This window comes from Mangifera indica, chromosome 10 (genome assembly GCF_011075055.1).
Source record: "Mangifera indica cultivar Alphonso chromosome 10, CATAS_Mindica_2.1, whole genome shotgun sequence".
NCBI classification, from domain to species: Eukaryota; Viridiplantae; Streptophyta; class Magnoliopsida; order Sapindales; family Anacardiaceae; genus Mangifera; species Mangifera indica.
Genome location: NC_058146.1, coordinates 1,010,320 through 1,034,833, shown reverse-complemented (window position 1 = coordinate 1,034,833; position 24,514 = coordinate 1,010,320). Strand labels below are relative to the sequence as shown.

Here is a 24,514-nt window from a genome sequence, read left to right as displayed (position 1 = left end):
TCATATAATCATATTATTTGAATATCTAATTAGATATTCAAAATTGAATACATACAATTTTATTGATTATTGAGAGCCCTCCATATTTTATGCATGACTTGATAACAAAAGAATGATAAGGCTTGACAGGCCGAATCTTTTATGTGGATGAATTCATGTCAGATTCACATCCTGCAATACTTAAAAATGAAGAACAATCCGGAAAGAAGATAGTAATGAATGTGAAGATGATAAAAGGACAAAGACAGTTGTCATTGATGCCATGAAAAATGGAAACAAGGTTGAAGCTAGAAGGGCCATGGAGACAGGAATAGAATTGGGTTAAATGAAAGAAACAAGAAAGCAATGAAGTTTCTTGTTTTGGTGGTAGTTGGAAGAACATAGATGTTTAGCCCATACTTGAATTAGATCCTTATCCAAATTGATGACTAGAGTAGTTTTGTAATAAAGAAATGAAGGGAAGATAGATACAAAATTATGCATGACATCAAGTTCAATGACAGCCACAAAGCAGACAGGATTGGTGGGAGCAAAATTGCGTTAAAAAAATGGTTTGAATGGAAGATCCTTAGAAAAGAGATAAAAAGTACGTATTAAATTAAATGGAGCATGTTCCATCGGGTCAGGAAGATCACAGGCAGGATCTTCTGGGCTTCAAAAAAGGGTCATGAAGATGCATATGAAATATTCCAACATTGAGTTTGTCATTTCCTTCACTATTTTCTGAACTCTGATCTCACTGCCCATAACCCATTATGTTTCCCATCATCTAGTCTCATTTTTCTTTGCATTTTCAGTTTTTTTTTTTTTTTAATTTGGTATTCATTATGAGAAAATAGCAGGTGTCAACGAGGATGGAGCTTTGTCTGGACACTGAGAGACATGAAGTTCTTGTCCTTACTGGCTCTATTACTTGTACTCATCAAACTCTTCAATTTCATAATAGATTTGAGCAAATCCCACCTAATCAATTATTTGATCTTACTTATTTTCTAGTGAGTATCCACCAAACAAGTGTTTCATAGTGATTGCATTTGTCCTTTTTGTTTTTTTTTTTTTCTATAAGAAATATATAATTAGAGTTATGAGTTAAAGAATTGTCAAAAGAATCTCACTGCCTCTGTAAGAGTTATTTTTCTTAATGATTTCGCAGATTGTATTATGCAATAATTAGTTGCTTATTATTGGGTTGTTTGTGCGCTTTTGTTGAGTTGTCTCATATCAGTTGAAAAAATGAGCCAAGTGTTAGTGTGCAAAGTGTGAGAGAAAGTCTGACAATTAACTTTTAGATTAGGAGAGACCTAATAACACCAAACAGTGGTATAGTTAAAAAAGTCTACAAAAGTGAATAGTTAATATAAAACTTCAATCAATAACCTATAGTTTCTTTAGATGACTTAATGTAAAACCCTAATAAGGGACTTGTAGTTCCTCCAGATAATTGCTTGTAAAGAGTGTCGTAAGGGTAGATTGTTGAGTTGTTGGCTCGCAGATTCTCCATATTAGAAAAGAGGCTAAGTGTACAAAGTGTAAAGGAAAGTCTCAAGGGAGTCTCAAGGCAAAGGCGTTGATGTGTTTCATATACTTGATTTCATAATGAACACATAGCCTCTTGGGTGATAAGAGTGGGAGAGAAAGCAAGTGATGGTGAAATAAAGAGGGGATGGGGCCCCATATATAATTGCACAAAATTTAAGCTCAATTGCACCCACTATTCATAGACAAGCTAAGTGAATTTTGCAAACAATAAATTTATTTCCAACTTTTGCTCCCAACAGGTTGGTTGTTTCCCACTGCATTGACAGGTAAAATTAATAGAAACTTGAAAAGGAAAAAGAGAAAGCAACAAGCTAGCTTCTTCTTAATTTGAGATCCATTTTGCTAGCTCTATAAACCATCTTTTAGAGCAACTTCTACACCAACATTTCTGCAATAGCAGCAGCAGCAAGCACCATTTCTCCTCTCCATCATTCTCTTAAATTACCCTTTATAACCACCTGTAATTTCAAAATATTGAAACTCTCAATCAGATAAAAATATTCAAACTTTGAATTTGATGAAATATTGTCAGACTAATGAAAATATTTACTCAACTGGTTATTTTGAACATGGTTTCCAGAGTGAGAAGATTGCAGGAAACTGAAAGGGTCTTGAAATGCAGACCTCCGCTGGAAGAAATTAACTCATTAATGGTCATTGACATGCACACATAGCAAACAAACAACCAAATATTAGAACAATTAAAGTAGCTATGGAAATATACCTGAAAGTGAGTTGCTGAGTATCCTTGAGAATAATCTAAAACACTCTCCATGGATGCCTGATTGTTGTTTATGGCACCAAAATTATTCTGCAAGTAAATGAGTAAGAGCTAAGAACCTATGAAACATGCTACAAATGTCAAGTAAATTAAATTAAATTACCTTGGAGGAGAAGTTAATAACAGGAGAACTAGCAGTGTCGTCAAGAAAAGAAGGCAAGGGTTCTTGTTTTTGGCCACGGCTTCTTTTCTCCTTCTTTTTCAGCCTTATTTTCCCACTACTATTGGCCTCTCGTGTAGCTTTGGAAGGAGGAGGATATTGCAACTGGTTACATCTATCAACATCATTGCAACGATCTTCATCTTCATGGAAAGTTGGAGGTCCAGAAGACGCATCAGAAACCATAGATAAATCCTCGTCTTTATCATCATCACCATCATCAAAATGCTGAAAACGTTCTTCACAAAAACCGGCCTCACCATCCACAAACTTGTTAGTATTTCTATGCGAAGTAAAATTAGATTGCTCTAAGTAGAGAGTCCACCCAGACTCACTAACACTACTGCACTCTGAACCAAAAAAGTTCATTTTGTTAATAATTTTGCAAAGAGAAAGAAGCTCGGAAGAGAGGGAATTAACAATGAAGAAAAAAACCCGGATGGGCTGTAGGGGGATTATAGTGGGTGCATGTAAGAGAGAGAAGACTGAAGAGAAAGCCAATACTTCTTCACGTGCGAGACAGCGAGGCATAGTGTACATACTCTACCCTCTTAACAAAACCAGTTACACGTCCATTTTTCTCCTTCCTCAGAATATGGACACATCTCTTGCTGGTGATCTCTCTCTTTCTCTGCCATGCTTCTTTTTTTGGAGACATTTTATTGCTTTCTTTTGATGGACATTGTTGTTTTTAGTTGGGGAGTTGAAGTAAATATGCGTGTGGTCCTCTCTGAACTTAACATTATTGAACTAACAAAGCCAAGATGTTATGCATATCTGCAGACAAATCTAGTAACTGGCTTGTTTATTTACTCTATTTTTCCCTTTTTATGCGTATTCTTCTTTTATTTATCATGTGAGGGGTTTACATAATTTTAGCTACCGGAAATAAAAGCTTTTTCATTTTTTGAGATGGGTTCATAATTTTGGGAAATAATGATAGTGATTATTAACAAATAAGAATGTGCGTGTTTGCATGTTTTGTCGTGTGTGCGTGTGAGAACACATTCATTTAAGGTTAGAAATTATTGGTATATTCATCTTCTTCAGTAACTTTTCTTCTTTTTTAAATAATTCTTTTTTTTTTCAAATACTTTTTGATAAATTTATTATTAGTTTAAACGAGTTTGAGTTGAATAATCTAAATTTAAATACATACATATGTGTGTATTTAGGATTGAAAATTGTTGATGAATTCACCTTCTCCAACAATTTATTTTCTTTCTGACAAACTTATCATTACTTCAAATGAGTTTCAATTGAAGTTTTTAAATTTAAGAAGGGCTTGAGTTTATCTATACTTTGATTTTTTATTTTATGGATAAGCTTATATCATGTAAAATAGGGAAGATGGGATGAGTGGAGAGTGTTGCAGTGTCTTGGGGGAATGGTAAGAGAAGTTGACTAGGTTTTTCTGAATCCACATGCCATCACATTTTACTGCTCACCTTTTCAAGAAAACCGAGCACACATGTAGGCACGTGCGGCCCCTTCCACATATATTTACACACATGTTTGCACGTGCAAGCACACGCACTTCAACTTAAATTCTCTTTTAAACTTCAATATTTATAATTTAATTCTCTTTCCAATGTTCCAATTATTTTTTTCTTCTTAAATTCGATTTGATTTTAATTAATATGTAATTCCAAATTTAAATTGAGTCAATTGAACCAAACCAACATTTGAAACCAGACCAGTTTGATTCGACTCCTGTCCTAATATAAATTAATTCATCACAACAAACATGGTATTGTATGTTTGGGGAGCCATGTAAGCCCATTTACGCCGAGCCATCACAATAAACATGCCACTAGAAGTTCGAGGAGCCATTGGGAGCCCGTCTAGGCCCAGACCCAGACCAGACATTGCCAAATGTGAGAGAGAGGAAGTCATTTTTAGCTCTTATCAGCAATTTAAGTGAAAATAAAATTTTATTATTCTTCCTCTGCCATACTTTTACTTTCAAGTTTTATTTCATATCATCAAAAATTAAAATTATATAATTAAATAATCAGAATTGCCAATAAAGCACAGAATTTTCTGGATGGAAATTTGTGATACCGCTACTTTTATTTATTTATTTTTTTGGAATTGAATTTTTCTACCGTTAAAGACTTAAGATTGATAATAATTGTATTATAAGATTCTTTTTTTTTTTTAAATTTTGTCTCATATTTTATCCAATTCTTATTAATTAAATTTTCCCTTTAATTTTTTTTTTATTTTGGTAAAATAAAGTTTTAAAATAACAAAACAAAAATTTTAGTGCAATTATATCTCTATTTAATATGAAAGAACACTAAAAAGAGAGAATAATATTATATGTATATATTTTTTAGTATATAATTAAGTATTATCATGTAATTGATCTATTATTTTATTTTTAATTTAAAATTATTAATTATATAATAATATATTATTTATACATTTAATAACAAGTTTATATATCTTCATCGGAAAAGAAAACAATAACTTCCCAATTGTGAGTGTCATAGGCCCACATCGTTCATCACTATAGCCAACATGAGCTCATTTAGGTTTATCAATTCGAAATCTGGCATAAATTAGAATGCTAGACTTTATTAGCGACATTAAGATCTGATAATAGACTATGATATTTATTATAATGTAAAATAAATCAAGTATAAATGAAAATGAAAAAACAAAGAAATTTTTAACCTGATTTAATCTAATAGTCGAAAAATTAATTATATACATAATGTGTTGTAATTGGTTTTACCCTTGAGAATCTTTGGATCTTATCTTTAAGTGATGGCACTCTGGCATCTTCGTATATTATATTTTTCTTCACAAGTCAAATCTACTTGTAAAATAATATTTAATTTAATTTTTTATTATTTTAGGTAATTGATTCTGGTTTAGTTATAATCACATCACAAACTAGGATTGATTAAGAGGTAATTAATTTATATTCCCAACTTGCAATTAGTTTAGTTTATCACAATAAAAAGTCAACACTTTAAGTGCTCAGGAAATGAAAAGGAATTCATTAATAGAATAAATAATACGTGGGAATTTAAAATTTAATGATGATCGCGAAACTAATAATTCTTTTATCTGATGATTAATCTCATCATTAATATCTTAATTATTATATAAAATAAATTAAAATTTTAACAATTTTATGTATATAAATAATTATATATAAATAATAATATATTATTTTATAATTAAATATTATTTTATTTATAATTCAAAATAATATAATTAAATAATATAAAAATTTATTCAAATAATTGTTCACGTAGTCATATGAATAAAAGTTTTGCCTTCGTATGTCATTCTTGCCACACATACTACATCAGACAAAATTGAAATGAAATTTCAAAACGTCAGCTGGAACTGATCAGCACAAAGTTCAGAGTTCAGCTTTCCGACAGCAAAATGAGAAGCCACCACCCTCCGTGCACGAAACAGACTCATACCCACCCCGAAGATGACCCGGAATCAACCCGACCACAAACCGTCTCCGCCAACGTGGCCCTCTCCACCGCCGCTGGTCTCCGTAAGAAGGGAGTGGGGATCCGGCCCTGGCTACTTCTTGACTCAAGTGGGCAGACCCAGGTGGTGGAAGCCGGGAAACACGCCATCATGCGCCGCACGGGGCTTCCGGCGCGTGACCTGAGGATCCTGGATCCGCAACTCTCGTACCCTTCAACCGTGCTCGGCCGAGAACGGGCAATTGTCATTAATTTGGAGCACATCAAGGCTATAATTACTGCCCAGGAAGTGTTTTTACTCAATTCTAGAGACCCTTTTGTTGCTCCCTTTGTTGAGGAGCTACAGGGGAGGGTTTTGTGCCACTATCAGGTGTTTTTTTTTTTTTTTAAAGTTTTATTTTCATCAGCAATCTCTCTTGAAATATGAAAATTGTTATGAATCTATCTTTAAAAGGAAGGTCAATAATATTTATAAGGATGATTATTTTACTTTTATAAATTACATTTATCTGAGTCAAAGGCCAGTTCTCAATTAATTACATGGGCTGCAATGCCTTAAACTTCAATTTATATTCATTTTGATTTATATGAATTTGTTGTTATTATGGTCTCTTTTGTAAAGGAGGGCACTGGAGATAATTCACAATGGAAAAATTTGTATAATTTGGACGAACCACAATCTAGAGATTCCAGTCCTCAAAAATTTTCCGGAGTTTTTTCACGGTATGAGGGTCAACACGAGGAAAGTAAGGCAGATGGGAAACAGGGTCTTGAGAACAGAGATGGATTGAAGGTTCTTCCTTTTGAATTTGTTGCATTGGAGGCCTGCCTTGAGGCTGCTTGCAGTTGCTTAGAAACTGAAGTAATTGACCTTATTTCCTGCTTTACTTCTTAGCCATCTTGCATTTATTTTATTGTTTTCTATAATTGTACTTGGTTCCTGTTTCTAAATAAGGCAAAAACACTGGAACAAGAAGCTCACCCAGCATTAGATAAGCTGACTTCAAAGATCAGTACTCTCAATTTGGAACGTGTCCGTCAAATTAAGAGTCGCTTGGTTGCAATAACTGGACGTGTTCAGAAGGTTGAGTTATTTCAAGATTTTGGATTATGTGGTTTTCTGTTACTCTGTTGAATAGGCTGGTATAACATAGTGATCTTGTAGATGCAATTTAAGAGTTCATATCAAATCACCTAATCAATGATGCTCTGAAGTTATTGATAGTTTTATTTCCTTTGGAAATCTTTTGACTACGGCAAGCATGTGTTCTCCAGGTGAGGGATGAATTAGAACACTTGCTAGATGATGATGAAGACATGGCTGAGATGTATTTAACTGAGAAGTTGGTTCAACAACTTGAAAACTCCTCCACTTCTTCTATAAATGAGAGAGATGACATGGACGATGAAGTTCTCCAATCAGATAGGGATGGCAGGTGCCAATTTCTATCACTTCTATCTGGGCTTTCCAATTGTTAAGTTTTATTTTTGCTTTTCTCCTACAATATATCTCCTACTGTTCCAGGACTGCTGCTGAAATATCAGTGGATGCTGCTGGGAGATCCATTAGTTGTGAAGCTGATCTTAACACAGAGAACACCCACGAGTTGTTTACTGCCCATAATGTACTTGACAGGGATAGCCATGGGACTCATACCAGTACCACTCAAAGTGTTACAGGCAAGCCACTTGACATCGAGGAGCTTGAAATGCTCCTGGAGGCATACTTTGTGCAGATTGAGGGTACATTAAACAAGCTGTCTACGGTATGAAACTCAGTTTTACAACTCGATCCTCTTTGATGAAACTTAAATTCAAAATAACAAATAAAGGACTTAAATACTAAAGTAGTTGTGATAATCTCTTGATGTCTTGTTTGAAAATATATATATGCAACCACAACACCAAAAGTAAACACGTTAAAGCCCCGTGTTGTTTCAAAATATAAAACTTTTTTCCTCCAAAAGGCAGTTCACTACTTCTCTGTAATTTGCCTCCCCTAAACATTACAAGGATTACCCCTCATGCTCCAATCCCCAGAGATCTGTGATGTTGATGTTTATTGACTCAGTTCAACTGCATAGTACATTGACACAATGAGGATTTAATTAGTCTTCTTCTTCATAATGGGAATTTTATTTTGTAAGTGTCCACCTTGTTCCAATACGGTTCTATGATTATGAGTCTATCAGTCAGTGGCAGCATGGCCTAAACTTATTTAATAGTATGATTATGATCCTTAGCTCTATCCTTTGCTGGCTGGTTGCCTCACAGGGACTACTCCTTGCTCTTTGTTTTATTGTTGGATGGGGAAAAATGAGGTTGGATTGTCTCTGGGCTGCGAAACCTAGGATTGATTGTATTATGAATATATTAGAAGTATAGTACAGTATAACAGAGTGGTGATCTTTGTGGAGTCTTAATTGCATTTATTAATTCAGATTTCATCCTTCCATCATGGTTAGAAATCTGACATTTTTGCTCAGATGTGCTCATACACAAACATTTTTAAAGTAGAAGCCACTCTTACCATGAATCCTTTCAGAAGCAGTGAATGTGGCTTTGGACATTTTTATTTTGAGGTTTACTGTTAGTCATTACCTAATTCTCGTTATGGTTGCTGAGACACGTTCCATGAAAGGAGCTCTTTTCTTCAGAAACTAAAAACTTTCCACTAGCTCCACAAGGGTTTTCTGCTTTTCCATTTTAAGAAGGGATGTGCTGAAATTTGAAATGATGGTTATGTAAAGGTTCATGCAACACATTGGGGGATGCATGGGGAAAAATATAGATTTGGAAGTTACTTTTCTTTGCTTATATATACAAACTCACAAATCACTTCGCATATTTTCTTATCATTGCGTTTTTGTTTCTTGGCAGCTGAGGGAGTACATGGATGACACAGAAGACTACATTAACATAATGCTGGATGACAAACAGAATCATCTTTTGCAAATGGGGGTCATGCTAACGACTGCAACCCTTGTGATCACTGCGTTTGTAGTTGTGGCTGGTGTTTTTGGAATGAATATCCACATTGATATTTTTGACCAGAACCCAGCAGGCATGCATAATTTTCTGTGGACTGTTGGCGGCTGCACAACAGGGAGCATATTCCTGTATCTAATAGCTATTGCCTGGTGCAAGCATAAGCGTTTGTTGGAGTGAAAGAAGCCAATAATTAGATTTGTGTTGTGTTGTATGTTTTATATGAATGCAACTTTCCAAAATTTGATGCTTCATGCTGTGTTTCTGTATATTACAAATAAATATTGTATGTCCTGAATACAGGAACACCAGAGGTCTGCTTCCAGACTTAATGGGGCATACATTTTGTAAAGTTAAGCATACGACCAAAGTCACAGATCATGGAAAGTTTCCAATCTGAAATTTACTTTAAGAGCATCTGATCTTTTTTTATTACAGGAAAACTGAAATATCTATTATAATTGGAAATAATAGTCTCGTACGCCAGTGAATACCGATTAATTCAAGTTTGGTTTAAATATATAATAATTAACTCAAATTTGTTGGAGTTGACCGAAAATATAGTTGAAGGATTGTTGATAAAATGAGTAGTGTCATCGATGATATGAATGATGCCACTGAAAGGAGATTTAAGTTAAACTCAAATTAAGTTGAAGTTTTAACTCAAATTTTATCTGAATCAAGCTGAACACTTAACTAAGTTGGTATTTTATTACTTTCTAATCGAACACTTCAAAGAGAGTTATAATAATTATATATTTAATGTGTATAATACATAATTATAGGGGTAATTTCTCTAAGATATATCTGGAAATACAATCAGATTTACTCTAGAGAAAGTAATAAGAGAGCCACCTATCAGCCATTTCAAGACACTCCTTGGGCTTGTATTCTGGAGCTGTATGACCCCCTCCCTGTTAAAATTTAACAAATTAAATATTAATCTTAAGGCGATGTCCACACTTGTTAAGATAGGAAGTTCCTGAATCAAGCTTGAGATAAAAACGAGTAACTCGACCTCAGGTCAAAAAATTATACTTAAACTCATAATTTGTATATTTATCTATTAACATCAGTATTTAAAGAATAAGAATAAAATTGTAGAGGTATAAGTATTCTCGTCTAGTTTGCATATCTGATAATGTTAGATTACATAAAAAGATAACATCTAAAATTATTAAACTATCTTTTTTTTTCTTATTGAAAGGAACGAACTTTGTTTTTTATTTTATTAAATGAATTATAATATTAAAATTTTCTATTAAAAAAATCAAAATTTCAAATTTTCTTATAAAATAAACTAAACATTTAATTTTTTTATTGAATGTGTCAAAATAGTATAATTAAAATCATTTATTTTATTTTTAAAATAAAATAATTAGTTTAGTATTTTAAATAAAAAATATAATAACTTTAGTCCTTATAATAATAAGAAGATATAGATGATGAGTTGTTAAAAAAAATAAAAATAAAAACAAAAAACCAAAAAATTAGAAAGTCCGGCCCTCCAATAAAACTTTGTTATTTTCCCATTGTCCCATTGTCCCATTGTCCGATTGCATAAATTAGTTAGTTTATGTTAGTATTATTCCAAATAAAACCAGAGTTAATCATACCTTAACAGTGGCAAAAACCAGACCGTCCCCAATAGTAGCAGCTTCCGAAAACTTCGTTGTGAATCTATATATGAAGAAAAAACAAAGTCGGAAATTGAGAAAGTGATTTGAAACAAAGGAAAAACCAAAAAAGAATGAAAATTTCAAGACGAACCCAGCAATTTGACCCCCAACGAACCATGGTCTCCAGGCATCACTGACAGTCAAATTGAGAGTCTTGATCCAATAAACTGTGCCCGTGTATGGAATCAGCATGTCATGATCGCCACTGAAATGGAAAGTTAGAAATTCAGTAACAATACCAAATTTACGAGAAGAAATTATACAAAAAGCTAACAACAAAAATTAATGACGGACTCAAAAAGTAAAACTTAGAAAGGTCAAGATCAAGGGTGTAATATTGTTTGTAGCAGCAATACTTATATATCATATTAACAATAGAAATATGGTCGAAAGAAAAAAATCTCTGTTTTACAGGACTACTTTCTATATCTATGAATTCCACTGGACCCAGAAATGATGTATTGAATTTGTGGTGGTGGAAGATGACTTGACAGGTTGAATAAGACTAAAATATAAAAGGATGGTGTAAAATTTTAAGAGTTAAAATCTTTTCAAACTAGGGGGTCCTCGACCCTTTTGGTGCGTTGCTGACAAAAATACTGTAAAAAACCTGTATATCAAAGCTCGATAACCCATCGCCATTAAGGTTCTGTGACAATATACAGTGCTCAAGACATCACTATCGTAATCCAACGTCTTGTTGCATCTCTTCCAATCAATTATAGTTCCCTGGTTGCAGTATAAATACAAAAAGATAACAAAAATTCAGTGAATTTACTTACTCATAAAGACGATTTTCACCTAGATATACAGATTTGAATTTACATACATTTCTGACATGAAGAGCTTGCTGAACAGTTTGATCGTTTGCCCATATGTATGAGAGCACGTAGTGGGAATTCTGTGAGAAATAATATTCAACTATGAATCAAAAGAGTAGCTTCTAAAAAGAGAGAAAAATATATATCAGAGGAATAATGATTTTTTTTTACCCTACACCAATTCTCTTCTCGTTTATTTGTTGCCAAGGCTATATCAATGGGAAGATCGTCAAAAAACCTACGTCCCCAGTGAAGACCATGAGGCTTCGGAGATGCAAAACTGCACTTGGGTTCCAAAATCTGTGCGTCGTTCACTTTTATAGTGCACTGGAATTAATTATCATATATGATAATAACACTTGAAAGTATCAAACTATTATAATTTTTTATATCAAAGTGATCGAACTTTTTTTTTAATTTGAAAAGACTGAATTTTTGAAAATCCTTACTACTGGGACTAATCTCTTTACTTGCAAAACAAATTCAATAGTTTGGTTCACTAGCTTTTCTGTGATAGTCAAATTTTTTCAATTTAAAAAAAAAAGAGTTCAGCCAGTTCAATTTAAAAAATAAAGTTCGATCCCTTAAAAATTAAAAAGATAATAGTTTGATACATTTCCGTGTTATTATCCATTGTTACAAATTGAAATATGAGTATACTTTTTAGGCAAAGGATATACTGAGTTTTCTGAATAGAAATATTAGCTCTTCTTCTCTTACCATTGCTATTTGTGCAATATCGTCGAAGCACTTAGCGTTATGGATATCTGGTGAAATATATTCCCCCTGACAACTCGATTTGACTGACTAGAGGGGAAAAAAAAAAAAAGGATTAAATGAAATACAATTGCCAAAGGGTGAGTGGGTTATTCTCACGACTGGATTTGATTCATACAGAAACCAAGCAAGGTTTAGCTAAAATCAGCTCAGACTCCAAAAGAATCATTTCAAAATCGGTTCGATTTGAATCTACCCTGATAATTCTAATTACCTGATAAAGTTCAGTTGATATAAGTCCCACCCGGTAAAAATATTCGACTCTTGAATTCTCGTCATCGTGTAAATCTGTTACCGGGTTGCCAAGCGTATAACCCTACTTCATATATAACCGACAAGCATCCGAATTAAAGCTGATAAAATTATCCAAAAAACAAGAACTGAAAATAATTAAACATGCCCGTACCTGCAGATTCAACATTGGGTATTTTTTAGCCCTGTTTCCTACACAAAATGGCCAATAAAATTAATCCAAGTATTACTTGGCATAAATTTCACTTGAGGCATTACTTTGCAGAATAACACATACCCTTTGCTATTTCCAGGGAAACCATGGGAACAATCACGCCTGAATAGGAATCGCCAGTTATGTAAAGAGGATTGTTGCTAAAATTGGGATGCTTTAGGATCCACTGCAAGCAAGACAGCAGAAAATAATATTTTGTAACAAAATTCTGCAAGTAGAAAAGATTTTTAAGGCAATTCAGATTTGCAGTCTTTCAGTGTTGTGTTTAATTGATCACCTTCCTTATAAATTTGTAGATTGCTTCTGCTGAAAGTGTGTCAGAAGAATGCCATCCTTTCTGGATTGTGGAGTAGGAGAAGCCAGTGCCAACCGGTGCGTCCAAAAATATCATGTTCGCAATCTGCAAAATAGCCACCGATTCATGTTAGTCAGAAAAATAAAATTAGGTATATAAATATTTTTTATTAATTTATTTATACAAATTAACATGACACTATGTGATTTTTGATATAAATGTTTATTTTTCTTATTTTCAAATACGCATAATCATTTAAATAAATTAGTAATAAATGTTTGATATACAAAATTACTGTAGCCAGAATACTATTGGGAAAAAAGTTTCACAGTTGGTTTCAAAATTTTATAAGTAGAGAGCAGGATTTAACGATAATCACCTGAGTCCATGAATATGGATTATCTACAAACGTTGGCAAGCTTCCATTGAAAGCCCGGTAGTCATAAAGTAGTGGACCTATGTATAATTTATGGTGAGACAATAGCATACAAAATGAGTAAGTCGGACTAAATATGCCTTTCATTATTTACTAAAAATTAAATCTACAGGTTGACAACTGTGGGTGGAGTCGAGTGGAGCCGATTTTAAATAAAAGCCAAGTTAAGCTTAAGTCAAATCTAGAAAAGCTAGTTTGATCAATTTAACTTGCTCAATTGATGACGAATTCATTGGAGAAACTATCCAAGAAGAATAAAAAAATCATTAAAAATAATAATAAAAGGGAAAAGTTTGAAAAAGAAGAAAAGTTATTAAAATAAATAAATCTATTGATAAATTTTTTATGTCTCAATTAAGTCAAAATGTCTCAATTTGATCTCGAGCTTAGACTATCCATATTGAGTTTGGCTTGTTAAAGCTTAACATTGATTCAAACCCAAGCAAGCTGGCTTAGATTACGTCAATTGGAAAATAGAAAGTAACATTGGTAACTACCTCTTAAGGATCTTGCTGCCTTTTTTTAATCCTTACGTTAAATGCAAATTCTTTAAGGTCAATTAGCTTGAAATGGTAAATAATCACATCGTTAACTGGCCATACCTATTCCAGCCAAAGTTATGTTTTGGGCCATGTCAGGCATATTACAGTACGCTATATTTGGGCGTCAAGCAAGACATCCTATACCGTCCAGTGTTCAACTACCATGCTAATTTTTGCCAATGATTTGCTTTATTTTACTAACACGAGGAGTTGCCTTAAACCTTATATACAAAGAATCAAAATGTATATAATATAGTTGATGCAATACTTTTAAAATTATGTAAGTTATACTCATATGGTTAAGAAGAAATGGAAGAAGATGATGCCATACCCACTTCAAATGCAAGACCAGAGAAACCAGAACAACCAGGGCCTCCAGTAAGCCATAGCAGCAAAGGATCCCTCACTGGGTTTCTTTCTGACTCGATAAAGTAATAAAATAACTCCACTTCCTCCAATTCTCCTACACTCACATATCTGAAAACAACAAGACAACCCATTTTCACTAATCTTCAAAAATATTAACCAGAAGAAGAAGAAGAAGAAGGTGATGAAAAAAAAAATAAAAAAGAAAACAAAACTCACCCGGTCTCTAGTTTGAAGGGAAGCTTCCCAGGATAGCCTGGAAGAGTCTCAACAATATATTGAGCTACACATCCGGTCGAGAAAATCAATGCAACAAAGGAAACCCAGAAAGCGTTTTCCATATTTTACGGGCCGCTGAATTGTATGTGTTTAGATGAAAGAAAAAAAAAAATGTTTTCTGGATGCAGAAACCATGTATCGGATTCTTCAAATATAGGATATATACATTCGTTTATGAGACTAACTGGCGATATTTTAATGGGTTTTGTTTGACTTTGGGTTGTTTTGTGTCCCTTTTTCCCGACTGTCAATAGAGCTGACCAAGACCTTCGCTGAACATTCTTATTTAACTGTTGAGCTGCCGTTCAAAAGTTGAAAAAGATGCTGACATGAGCTTGAAAATCAGTTTGTAGCTGTCAAAATATTGCATCTAACTTTCCTCTGTCTGTTTGTGTGTGTATATAAAAGTGAGGGAATTAATTTTCTCACCCAGTGTTTGACCCCAACAAATTTTCAACTGTCATAACTTCAATTATCCTTTTCGGCCAAACCCTAATTAAAAAACGCTAACCTTTTAACGGAAAAATAATAATTTTATTATTCATAATTTTTGAAAAAATTGAAAATAGTCACTCTTTTATAGACCTCACCTAACTATTTTAAACATTATAGTTTGATATTAATATAAATTACACTTTTTTATTCAAAATAAAACTATATTTTAATATAAAAATGAACATTTTAATGGTAAAATAATAATTTGCATATCCATAAATTCTGAAAAAAATTAAAAGAATAAACCTTCAATAAATCTCACACCAATATTAAAATCATAATATATTAACATTTTTACATCTTTGAAAATATATAATTTAATCTTTGTAAAAGTTCGAAAACCTTTACTTTAGCCACCTTTACCACTAAAAGGACCGAGGAAGAAGAAAATGATTATAAAAAATTGATAAATTTAGTTAATTTAGGATTATATATATTTATTTTCTATCATTTTAAGAGAACTGATAAAATATTCTATGTTGGTAGATGTGATTAGAAATATATTTTATCTTTAATGTATGGGAACATCATCCAATATTTTCAAAGATTTCGTTTTTTAGATGACTGGTAGCTTCCATGGCTGCAAAACTAATAATTTAAATCACCCATGTTAGATAATTGAATAATGGCTTGAATGTATGATTAAGAATTTAAGATGTATCATATCATAGAGAAATCATATTTTCCATGATTTTGTTAAAGTGTCCTTGTTATGATTTTTATAATGTATACATATTTTTAAGTATATAATATAATTGAATATATAAATAATGTTTTATTATATAATTGAGTGTTATTTTATCATAAATTTAAAATTATTTAATCACATAATAATACATCATCTATGTACTTAACTGTACATTTAAAAATGTGTCCATGTAACTTTAAATATAGAATTTGACAATTGTAGATTGTAAGACAACTTTACGTTGTTTTATTATGCCTACTAAATATACATTTTTATTTTTAATTAATGAAAAATTGTCCCCTGGATTCTCCTCAACCAAACACTACAAAATTTATTGGAAAATCTTAAACACCTCCCAAATTATACACCTATTCTCAACACTACTTAGATATAAAGTTGAATTCAAACTGAACCGAGTTTGTTTGTAAAGGGTTTGAACTCGACTCGTTTGAGAGGAATAAAGGTTAAGTTTGGTTTGAATTTAAGTTTAAATCAAACTTTGAACTCGATTCGATATTGTAACTAATCGAAAATATTAAAATAATATCATTTTAATTTATTTGTATCGAGAATTTTTTGACTCGTAAGTATAACGAATTGAACACTCGTAAAGTTCAAGTTTAAACTCGAATGCAAAAATATTTAACACTTAAATTTGAATTCAATCATATACAAACTTTATTTAAATCCAACCCTATTTATATACTTGAAATTTAGCGATTAAATGCACTTCTATGTTAATGAAATTTAGTGTGCCAGAAGAAATATAATGCAAACGTCACTGTAAGGCGATGGGGCGCACTGGGCCCTCAGAAAGTTCATTGCATTGGTTAGGCCATTGACTCATAATTTTAATTATTACTGGACAATAAATACCAAATATTATTTTATTTTTAATTTAAAATTATTTAATTATATAATAATACTATTTAAAATTTTAAAAGAAATAAAGGTAAAATCAAACAAAAAATAAACAAACTTACATTTTCTCAAAATTTTCCAAGGAACACAACTTAAAATTGAGAGCATTCAACTCAAGTGAACCAGCAAATGTGAAGGCCAAATTTATATTATGCTTTAACAAGCAGAGACTTGTACTGAATCTAATTTTTCTTCTTAGAAAATTAATGGAGTTCACATTTTACAGAAAGCCCTGATTACATTAATAATTTATAAGAACTTATTCTGAATAGGCTCTGCAAACTTGAATTTCTATCTCCAATGGAATTGCGAGTCGCCATAATGAATTAAATAGGATAACGAGCGAAAAACCTGTCAACCATTGCCAGAGCTTGTTTTGGCTTGAACTCTGGAGCCGTATGACCTGCACCCTGAATAAGAAATAAGGGTGTAAGATCTTTAACTCTACTGCATAATGCATTAAAATTAATTCATGATGCTAGAGCATCCCACATTTGTTGGGAATTAAGGTGGATGACGTGGGTATGCAAGTGTAAGGAAAGCCTTATCCCTTAAGCTAGTTTTTGAGTTAGGAGAGGCTTGATCTGGAACCCTAAATGAGTGAAGGTTTTTCTCTCTTTTACTTCCCGATTGGACTGGTTGAGAGGAGGTTGTAGGGTTTGTTAGGAGGTTTCAGTTGGTAAATTCCTATCTTTGGAACCCAAATGAGGTGAGGTTTCTGTCTCCTTTACTCCCGCTATTTGAGAGGAGGTTATTAGGTTTGTTGAGAGTTTCCATTGGTAAAATCCCATTCTCGGAACCCCAAATGAGGGAAGTTTCAGTCTCCGACTTTGTTGTGGGGTATCCGTTGGTAAAAACACATCCCTGGAACCCAAATGAGAGGAGGTTTCCATCTTCAGGTTTGTTGGGAGGAATCCGATGGTAAAATCCTGTCCCTGGAACCCCAAATGAGGGGAGGTTTCCATCTCCTTCATCCCCGATTTGCTGGTTGAGAGAAGTTCATTAGGTTTGTTGGAAGGTTTTTGTTTCCTTTACTACCGATTGATCAACTTTACTAGCTTTTCAGATAGAAGAGATCAATAACACTTATAAAGACCCTTACATATGATTAGTAAAATTTAGACCCCTTCATATGATTAGTAAAATTTTTCTATTTTCTTACTTTTAGAGTCACATATGTCAACCGGTAGTGATCATTCATATACTTTGTTTGGTATCTGCAATAAAAATACATCAAGTTACAATGAGATAAAAAAGAGACGGATTAACTGAAAAACATTTTGAGGTTGCTCGGAGACATACCCTGCGACTTGGCCATCAACATACCAAGGTCGCCATTCATCAAAAACGGGAACATCAAGAAGCCTAATCCATGTTAGCGTAGCCAAGTATGAAATGGAACAGTCCTGATCTCCACTGCAAACCACAAAATGCAGATATCTTAACTTTTGGACCAAATAAAAACGCACTGAAATTCTGAAACTATATTTCAGGAGAAGGCAATAAGAGTCACCTGTATATGAGAGCTCGCATACCAGTGTTTGAAAGATTTTTGTGATAGTCAACAGTGCTATTAATGTTTTCTGTGTAGGTTGGGAAGACTTTCAGGCACCTGGCCCAATTCTTTACAGTTCCCTGATGGAATAAAGCATAATAAATATGGATAAAGATGATTTATTGATAACCAGAAAAATTCCAAGGCATTGGTCTTTAGATTCGCATACCTCTCGAACATTAAGAGCTTTTTGGACGGATTTATCATTCATATATTTATAGGAGAGTGCATACCCGAATTCCTGAAAGTGAAAAAATAGTCTGTGAACTCCTAAACTGTCAAGCGGACAAGGCAGAGGAGAAACAAAATGTTTACCCTGCATTTCAATTCAGGAAGCTTGTTTGCGTCAAGGTAGTCCTGGGTGTTTGCTTCCTGAGATCTCACATCCCATTGTGGTTCCTTCGGTTTTGTGATAGCACATTGAGGCTCCAGGATTTGTGTGACCTTTATTTGCAGATAACACTGCAAAAAAACACAGATATAATTAACATCAAGAAAAACAAATTATCAGAATAACCAGAAGTAAAAATTCATCAAACCTCTTTAATATTTTGTATTGCTGTGACACATAATGTATTGTTATAATCTATGTTGACATAGTCACCGTGACACTGCAATTTCGCTGCCTGCAAAAGCATAACATGGCACATATAGCTCTATACAGTAAGATGATTTCAATAAGAATAAAATTATTAGTTAAAATTGTCGCTAAATCACCTCATAGTAGGCGTCCGATATAATCGACACCCTGTGAAGGTATGGTACCCTTTCATTCACATCATGGTATTCATCTGTAACCGGATTTCCCATTATGTATCCCTGATACAAATTAAACCAGAGTGAATGAAATGCAAGTCAGTTATAAATAGTCCTTACTTGAAGTCAGATCTTGTACCTGGAGATCAATATGCGGATTCAGGCCAGCTTCAAGACCTGCAGTTCGGGATAAATCAGAATCTCCGAGAAACCAAATTACAAGCACATTTTGAAATGGTAGAAACCAACTAACCTTCGAGTATATTTGTCACCACAATAGGAACGATTATGCCGGAATATGAATCACCACCAATGTAGGTTTGATGTCCAATGAATTGGGGATGCTGATACATCCACTGTGTTACAACTTGTATAAGTCAGTTTTGAGTTTAAGAAGCACTTTCAAGTAAAAGAATTCAAATTTCGAAGTTACCTTTCTTAAGAAAGCGTATATCTGGGCAGCATTTATAGTGTCAGAACTATTGGCACCTTCAACAGTAGTTGAATACGAAAATCCAGTTCCGACTGGTGCATCTATGAATATTATGCTGGCCACCTGAAGTACTATGATGAAATTCTAGTAAATAAATTAATAATTAGAATCTGTTTTTTTATATATATATAAAAGAATTATGAACCTTTGTCCATGAATATGGGTTCAGCGTAAGACTTGGTAAACCTCCATTAAAACTTGTAGTATTAATGCCAACTGGACCTGCAAAAATGAAAAAAAATTATTTATGGTTATTTCTGATAACTTTTTATCAGTTTTTTCCTCAGTCAGTGTCAAAACTTAGTTCATATGGAGATTGAAAGTAAAATTTGTAGTCACTTATTGATAACAGCTAAATTAAATAAAGGAAATAAAATTTATATGAAGATAAAAATGGGTCCTCAGTATACCATTCATGATGTAATAAGCTTCCACTCAGTTAAAAAATGATTATTTTATTCTTGAAAATATAAATTGGGCTTACAAGTGTGAAGATTGAAACTCATGTTACACAAAATCAATTGGCTTGTGTTAAGATTCAATCCACACACTTATATACCACTATCTTATGTTTTATTTATTAGATATGAGACTTTCTTTCTTTATTCTTTATTTGAGTCTTCAACACCCCCACTTAAGTACAAACACCTAGGCTGTTAGACTTGTCTTTCGGCTCAGCTGATTTTTGGCTGAGTGCATTGTCACTTATATCCAGGAACACTTAGGCTGTTAAACCCGTCGTTTAACTCGTGCTCTGATACTATGTCGGAAATAAAAATTAGGTTTACAAGTGTGAAGATTGAAACTTATATTACACAAAACTAATTGGCTTGTGTTAAGATCCAATCCACACATTTATATACCACTCTCTTATATTCTATTTATTAGATGTAAGACTCTCTTTCTTTATTCTTTTTTTTAGTCTCCAACACTAATTCAATAAAAAACGTATAAGAAGCAACATTCAATATTTAAAAAGTGACCAAGGTAAAATTTGAGTCCTGTCAAGTCCCAACAAGAGTCAACTTAAACTTGACTCAAATTTAAATTGGCCATTTGAATTTGAAAGCAACTCACTTAGATTGACAATGAGTTCACTGGAGAAGCCCCAAGGGGAGAAGAAGCAAAAGTTTTGTCGGAAGTAAAAAAGAAGAATTGTTCAAAAATCAATGAAGAAAACGACTCTGTCGGGGACATGAACGATTAAAGCTGGGGATACCCCAACTTCCAGTTTGAATAGTTTATTATTGGGCCAAAATGGTTTCTGAGCCCAAAAAATAGGAAACTCTTATATCCCATAAGTAGGCCGAAGTTTGGAGTTTATGAAATGGCCAAAGGCCTATGTCTCCTCCCCTCCCAAATTTCAGTGGGTCATCAGTCACACCTATGGGGTTTGAAAAGTTAACAGTCCCACACATGGGCTAACTTCTGTTAAAAAAAGTAAAGATAAAATTGTTATTTTATTAATGATATTAATTTTTTCTCATAGTTTTAAAAAGGCTAAAGGACTATTTTCCACCCAAGGTAAGCTGCAATCTCAAGTTTCCACCTTATATATTTGATAATACCAAATACCCACCTATGAGCAGTTAGAATTAACATAACCCAAACCTCTTAAAATTTTATCTCTTTTTGCCTCTCAAACTTTAAAAACTAAAAGTTTTCCCCAACCTAAGTTTTCAAAAACTGTATTCTCCCCTAGAGTTTTCAAACTTCAGATCCAATTTTTTTGACGACGACTAACGATCTCCAAGCACTCACTCTCCCTCTCTGACAACCTCTCCTTTTAGTTGTACACTTCTGATATTGTACGACGTCGTAGTCGATGAAGACGACCTGTCTTCATCAGAGTTGAAGACGCATCATCTTTGTCGACGATGACTCCCAGGAGGGGAAGATGCCCCACGGTTGGAAAGAGGAGACGCTGAGGAGGAAGAGAGGTCCCCTGGAGATCATCGGTCATTGCCAGAAAATTCAATCGAAAGTTTGGAAACCTTAAGTGGGAAAATATTGTTTTTGAAAATTTAGGTTGGGGGAAATTGTTAGTTATTAGAGTTTAAGGGTAAAAAATAAATTAAATTTAAGTTTATTTTTAATATTACAGATAAAATGATGATTTTGCCCTTGAATCCGTTTTTTTTAATAACCCATGGATAAGTAAATGCATTTTTCAAAGTTAATAGGTGGAAACTTATAGAAAAAGTAAACCTTGGGTGGGAAATAGTCCTTTGGCCTTTTAAAAACTAACAAATTCACCTCTGTCTAAAGTTTCTAACTTTCAAAAATAATATTTTCTCTCCCAAAACTTGGGATTTATTTTCTAGAGGCTCTTCGACCACCGAAGAAAGCACTTCAACCCACCATCTTACCGTCTACCTTTGAACCTTCTAAATGATGCACCAAAGACTCTACTTCGTCGATTCTAGAAGAATCGATGAAGATACTCTTCTTTGTTGATTCCTCTAAAATCGAAAAACATTTCATCGATTCAAATGAATTAATGTGTCTTCATTGATTCATCTAGAATTAATAAAGACGTATCTTTGTCATCAGTTGCCGGAGATAGTAGTCAAAGAATGTTTGAAAAATAATCCTTAAATTTTGGAGGGGGAAATATTACTTTTACAAGTTAAAAAACTTTAGATAAATGTGAAATTATTAGTTTTTAAAATAATGAGGGGAGAACATAATTAATTCTATATTTTTTAATATTATTAATGAAATGATAATTTTACCTTTAACTTTACTTTTTTTTAATAGAAGTTAGCTGATAAGTGAGATTTTTAGTTTTTCAAACCTCATGGGGGTGACTTGAGAACACACTATATCTTGGTGGCGGGGGGGTTAGGGAAATAATCCTTCGACCTCATGGAAATATTGTTATCAGGTGTTTCCCCACGAAAAAATTTCATTTGATATGACTAATGGATAGTACTAAAACAGGAGAGAAAGACAGGTCACTGAACACTATAATACATGTAAGTTAAAAAAATTAATAGATTCAGAAAGGATGGTACATCGGCTATTTCTGAAAGGGAAAAGGACTATTTCCCACCCATTTTTTAGGCCTATCTCAAACTAATACCCACGGGAGATGAAAAACTCTTTCTCTCATCTATGACTAAACTGTCATCCAATTTCTCAGTTAGAGACAGGGGTAAAATCGATATTTTACTATTTAAAATTTTAAAACTTTAAAATTTCACCATTTCCCTTCTCTAGGTTTTAAAAACTAATAACTTAACCCATCCTCAAAGTTTAAAAAGTTTAGATTTCACCCCTAGGGTTTGCTTCCTTCTCCAGCCACCACCAACGACCGACGCATTCCACCTATCTCGCATCTCTGACTACAAAGTGTGACGAAGGACGACGAAGCGTCATCCAGATCTGGATGAACAGACAAAGGATGACGCTTCATCTTCGCATCTGGACAACGCAACGAGTGACGAAGGCATCGTTTGGGTGAAGCGACAAAGAGATCTCTGTCTCTTCATCGCACTGTGCGACGAGGAGATGAAGATCTCTTCGTCGCACCACCACCATCGCACTAGGAGAAGGAGGAAGCCAGTGACAACGTCGAAAGATGAATTTGAAGAATGGGGGTAAAATTACTATTTTTGAAAGTTATGGGGGAGGACTGTGTTTTAAAAAATATGGAAACCCTAGGTTTGGGGGTGAAAATGTTACTTTTTAAAGTTTAAAACCTTTGGTTATGGATGAAATGTTAGTTTCTAAAACTTAAAGGGGGTGAAAAGTACTAAATTTTATAACTTTTTAATATAAATAATAAAATATCGATTTTGCCCTTGTCTCTAACTGGGAAATTAGATGGCAGTTTGATCATAGGTGGGAGAAATAGTTTTTTATCTCTTGTGGGTATCAGTTAAGGTTGGCCTAAAAAATGGGTGGGAATATTCCTTTTCCCTTTCTGAAACCATGAACTAGTTTAATTGGCTAAAGTAAATTTGTATCAGAGACATGAGAAGTGAAGTAAAATGAGGACTTACCAATTTCAAAAGCAATGGCAGAAAAGCCAGAACAACCAGGTCCACCTGTAAGCCAGAGCAGAAGAGGGTCAAACTGCGGGTCTCTCTCAGACTCAAAGTAGTAGTAGAAAAACTGCACTTCGTCCATCTCTCCTACTCCAACATATCTTCACATGAAAAAAATAATGATAAATAAACATTGCCATTTTTATCGGCTTCTCCTTCATCCAGAAGTTACAAAATGACTTACCCAGTTTCTAGCTTGAAGGGAAGCTTCCCAGGAAGTCCTGGAAGACTCTCCACAATGGTTTGAGAGGCCGCAATGTGAGAGAAAACCAGTACAAGAAAGACACTCAAAAGGAAAATCCTACTGACATTTCCAGCTTCAGGAAGCTCCATAGCTTTGCCCCCCCCCAAAAAAAAAAAACAATAGAAAGTTTTGTTGCAGTTGGATTTGATTTTGAAAACAAAACGTAATGGATTTTATGTATTGGACTGCCAACTAAGTGGATGACATATTTTGTTTTGCACGTGGAGTGACCTAATAATCAACGAAAACGAAACTGAAAATTAGGTAGTAGTGACCAGTCAATGGGTTTTATAAGTCAAACAATGGAGACTGTTACTTTACATTCAAAAACAACTGAACTTCGTGTGGACTGAGATGAAGAAGACAGCTGCTGATTGGATACTGAAGACTTTTATTTTTCAGTAGAAAACAACTCTACGTGTGATATCTAATCTCATATACATTTGATTCTTCATCTTTTCTAGTGACTGTTCTCCTTCTTCAACATTATTGTTTACCAATTTTAGATTTGAGTAAGCTTGAATTAACTCTTGTTTTGATTTGGCTCGAGTTTAACCCTCCCTATGGGTATGGGCAAATGACAATAGGTAGGTTTAGAAGAGGGATATATTGACTGGTAGCGATAAGCCTATAATGCCGAGGTGCTATGAGATATAATAGCCAAACAAGTTTTTTGAAGGAAGGTTGGGCTATATAGTGGTCTTCGGCTTGGCCCAA

The 24,514-nt window shown here is 33.6% G+C and overlaps 4 protein-coding genes across 4 annotated transcripts; 1 reads left to right on the top strand and 3 right to left on the bottom strand.

The window, feature by feature from the left end:
* Positions 1-1,727: 1,727 nt before the first annotated feature.
* LOC123228347 (protein SOB FIVE-LIKE 5-like) lies at positions 1,728-3,045 on the bottom strand. The gene is made up of 4 exons (XM_044653708.1): positions 2,424-3,045; positions 2,264-2,350; positions 2,095-2,168; positions 1,728-1,997 (listed from the first exon to the last, which is right to left on the bottom strand). The coding sequence occupies exons 1-4, from the start codon at positions 3,018-3,020 to the stop codon at positions 1,988-1,990; spliced, it is 768 nt and encodes a 255-aa protein (XP_044509643.1). The 5' UTR covers positions 3,021-3,045; the 3' UTR covers positions 1,728-1,987.
* A 2,735-nt stretch (positions 3,046-5,780) lies between these two features.
* Positions 5,781-9,349, top strand: LOC123228081 (magnesium transporter MRS2-3-like). The gene is made up of 6 exons (XM_044653283.1): positions 5,781-6,314; positions 6,567-6,806; positions 6,900-7,028; positions 7,220-7,380; positions 7,470-7,710; positions 8,825-9,349. The coding sequence occupies exons 1-6, from the start codon at positions 5,889-5,891 to the stop codon at positions 9,110-9,112; spliced, it is 1,485 nt and encodes a 494-aa protein (XP_044509218.1). The 5' UTR covers positions 5,781-5,888; the 3' UTR covers positions 9,113-9,349.
* A 268-nt stretch (positions 9,350-9,617) lies between these two features.
* On the bottom strand, positions 9,618-14,786 carry LOC123228083 (serine carboxypeptidase-like 18). Its single transcript, XM_044653285.1, has 14 exons — positions 14,534-14,786; positions 14,280-14,425; positions 13,350-13,426; positions 12,953-13,075; positions 12,739-12,841; positions 12,616-12,653; positions 12,424-12,525; positions 12,153-12,239; positions 11,604-11,759; positions 11,441-11,512; positions 11,222-11,340; positions 10,703-10,816; positions 10,549-10,612; positions 9,618-9,846 (listed from the first exon to the last, which is right to left on the bottom strand). The coding sequence occupies exons 1-14, from the start codon at positions 14,653-14,655 to the stop codon at positions 9,763-9,765; spliced, it is 1,407 nt and encodes a 468-aa protein (XP_044509220.1). The 5' UTR covers positions 14,656-14,786; the 3' UTR covers positions 9,618-9,762.
* Positions 14,787-16,815: 2,029 nt separating this feature from the next.
* Positions 16,816-24,514, bottom strand: LOC123228082 (serine carboxypeptidase-like 13). The gene is made up of 14 exons (XM_044653284.1): positions 23,738-24,514; positions 23,509-23,654; positions 19,647-19,723; positions 19,442-19,564; positions 19,262-19,364; positions 19,148-19,185; positions 18,970-19,071; positions 18,792-18,878; positions 18,568-18,714; positions 18,422-18,493; positions 18,211-18,332; positions 18,000-18,113; positions 17,860-17,914; positions 16,816-17,107 (listed from the first exon to the last, which is right to left on the bottom strand). Exons 1-14 carry the CDS (start codon positions 23,884-23,886, stop codon positions 17,024-17,026), a joined length of 1,419 nt encoding a protein of 472 aa, XP_044509219.1. The 5' UTR covers positions 23,887-24,514; the 3' UTR covers positions 16,816-17,023.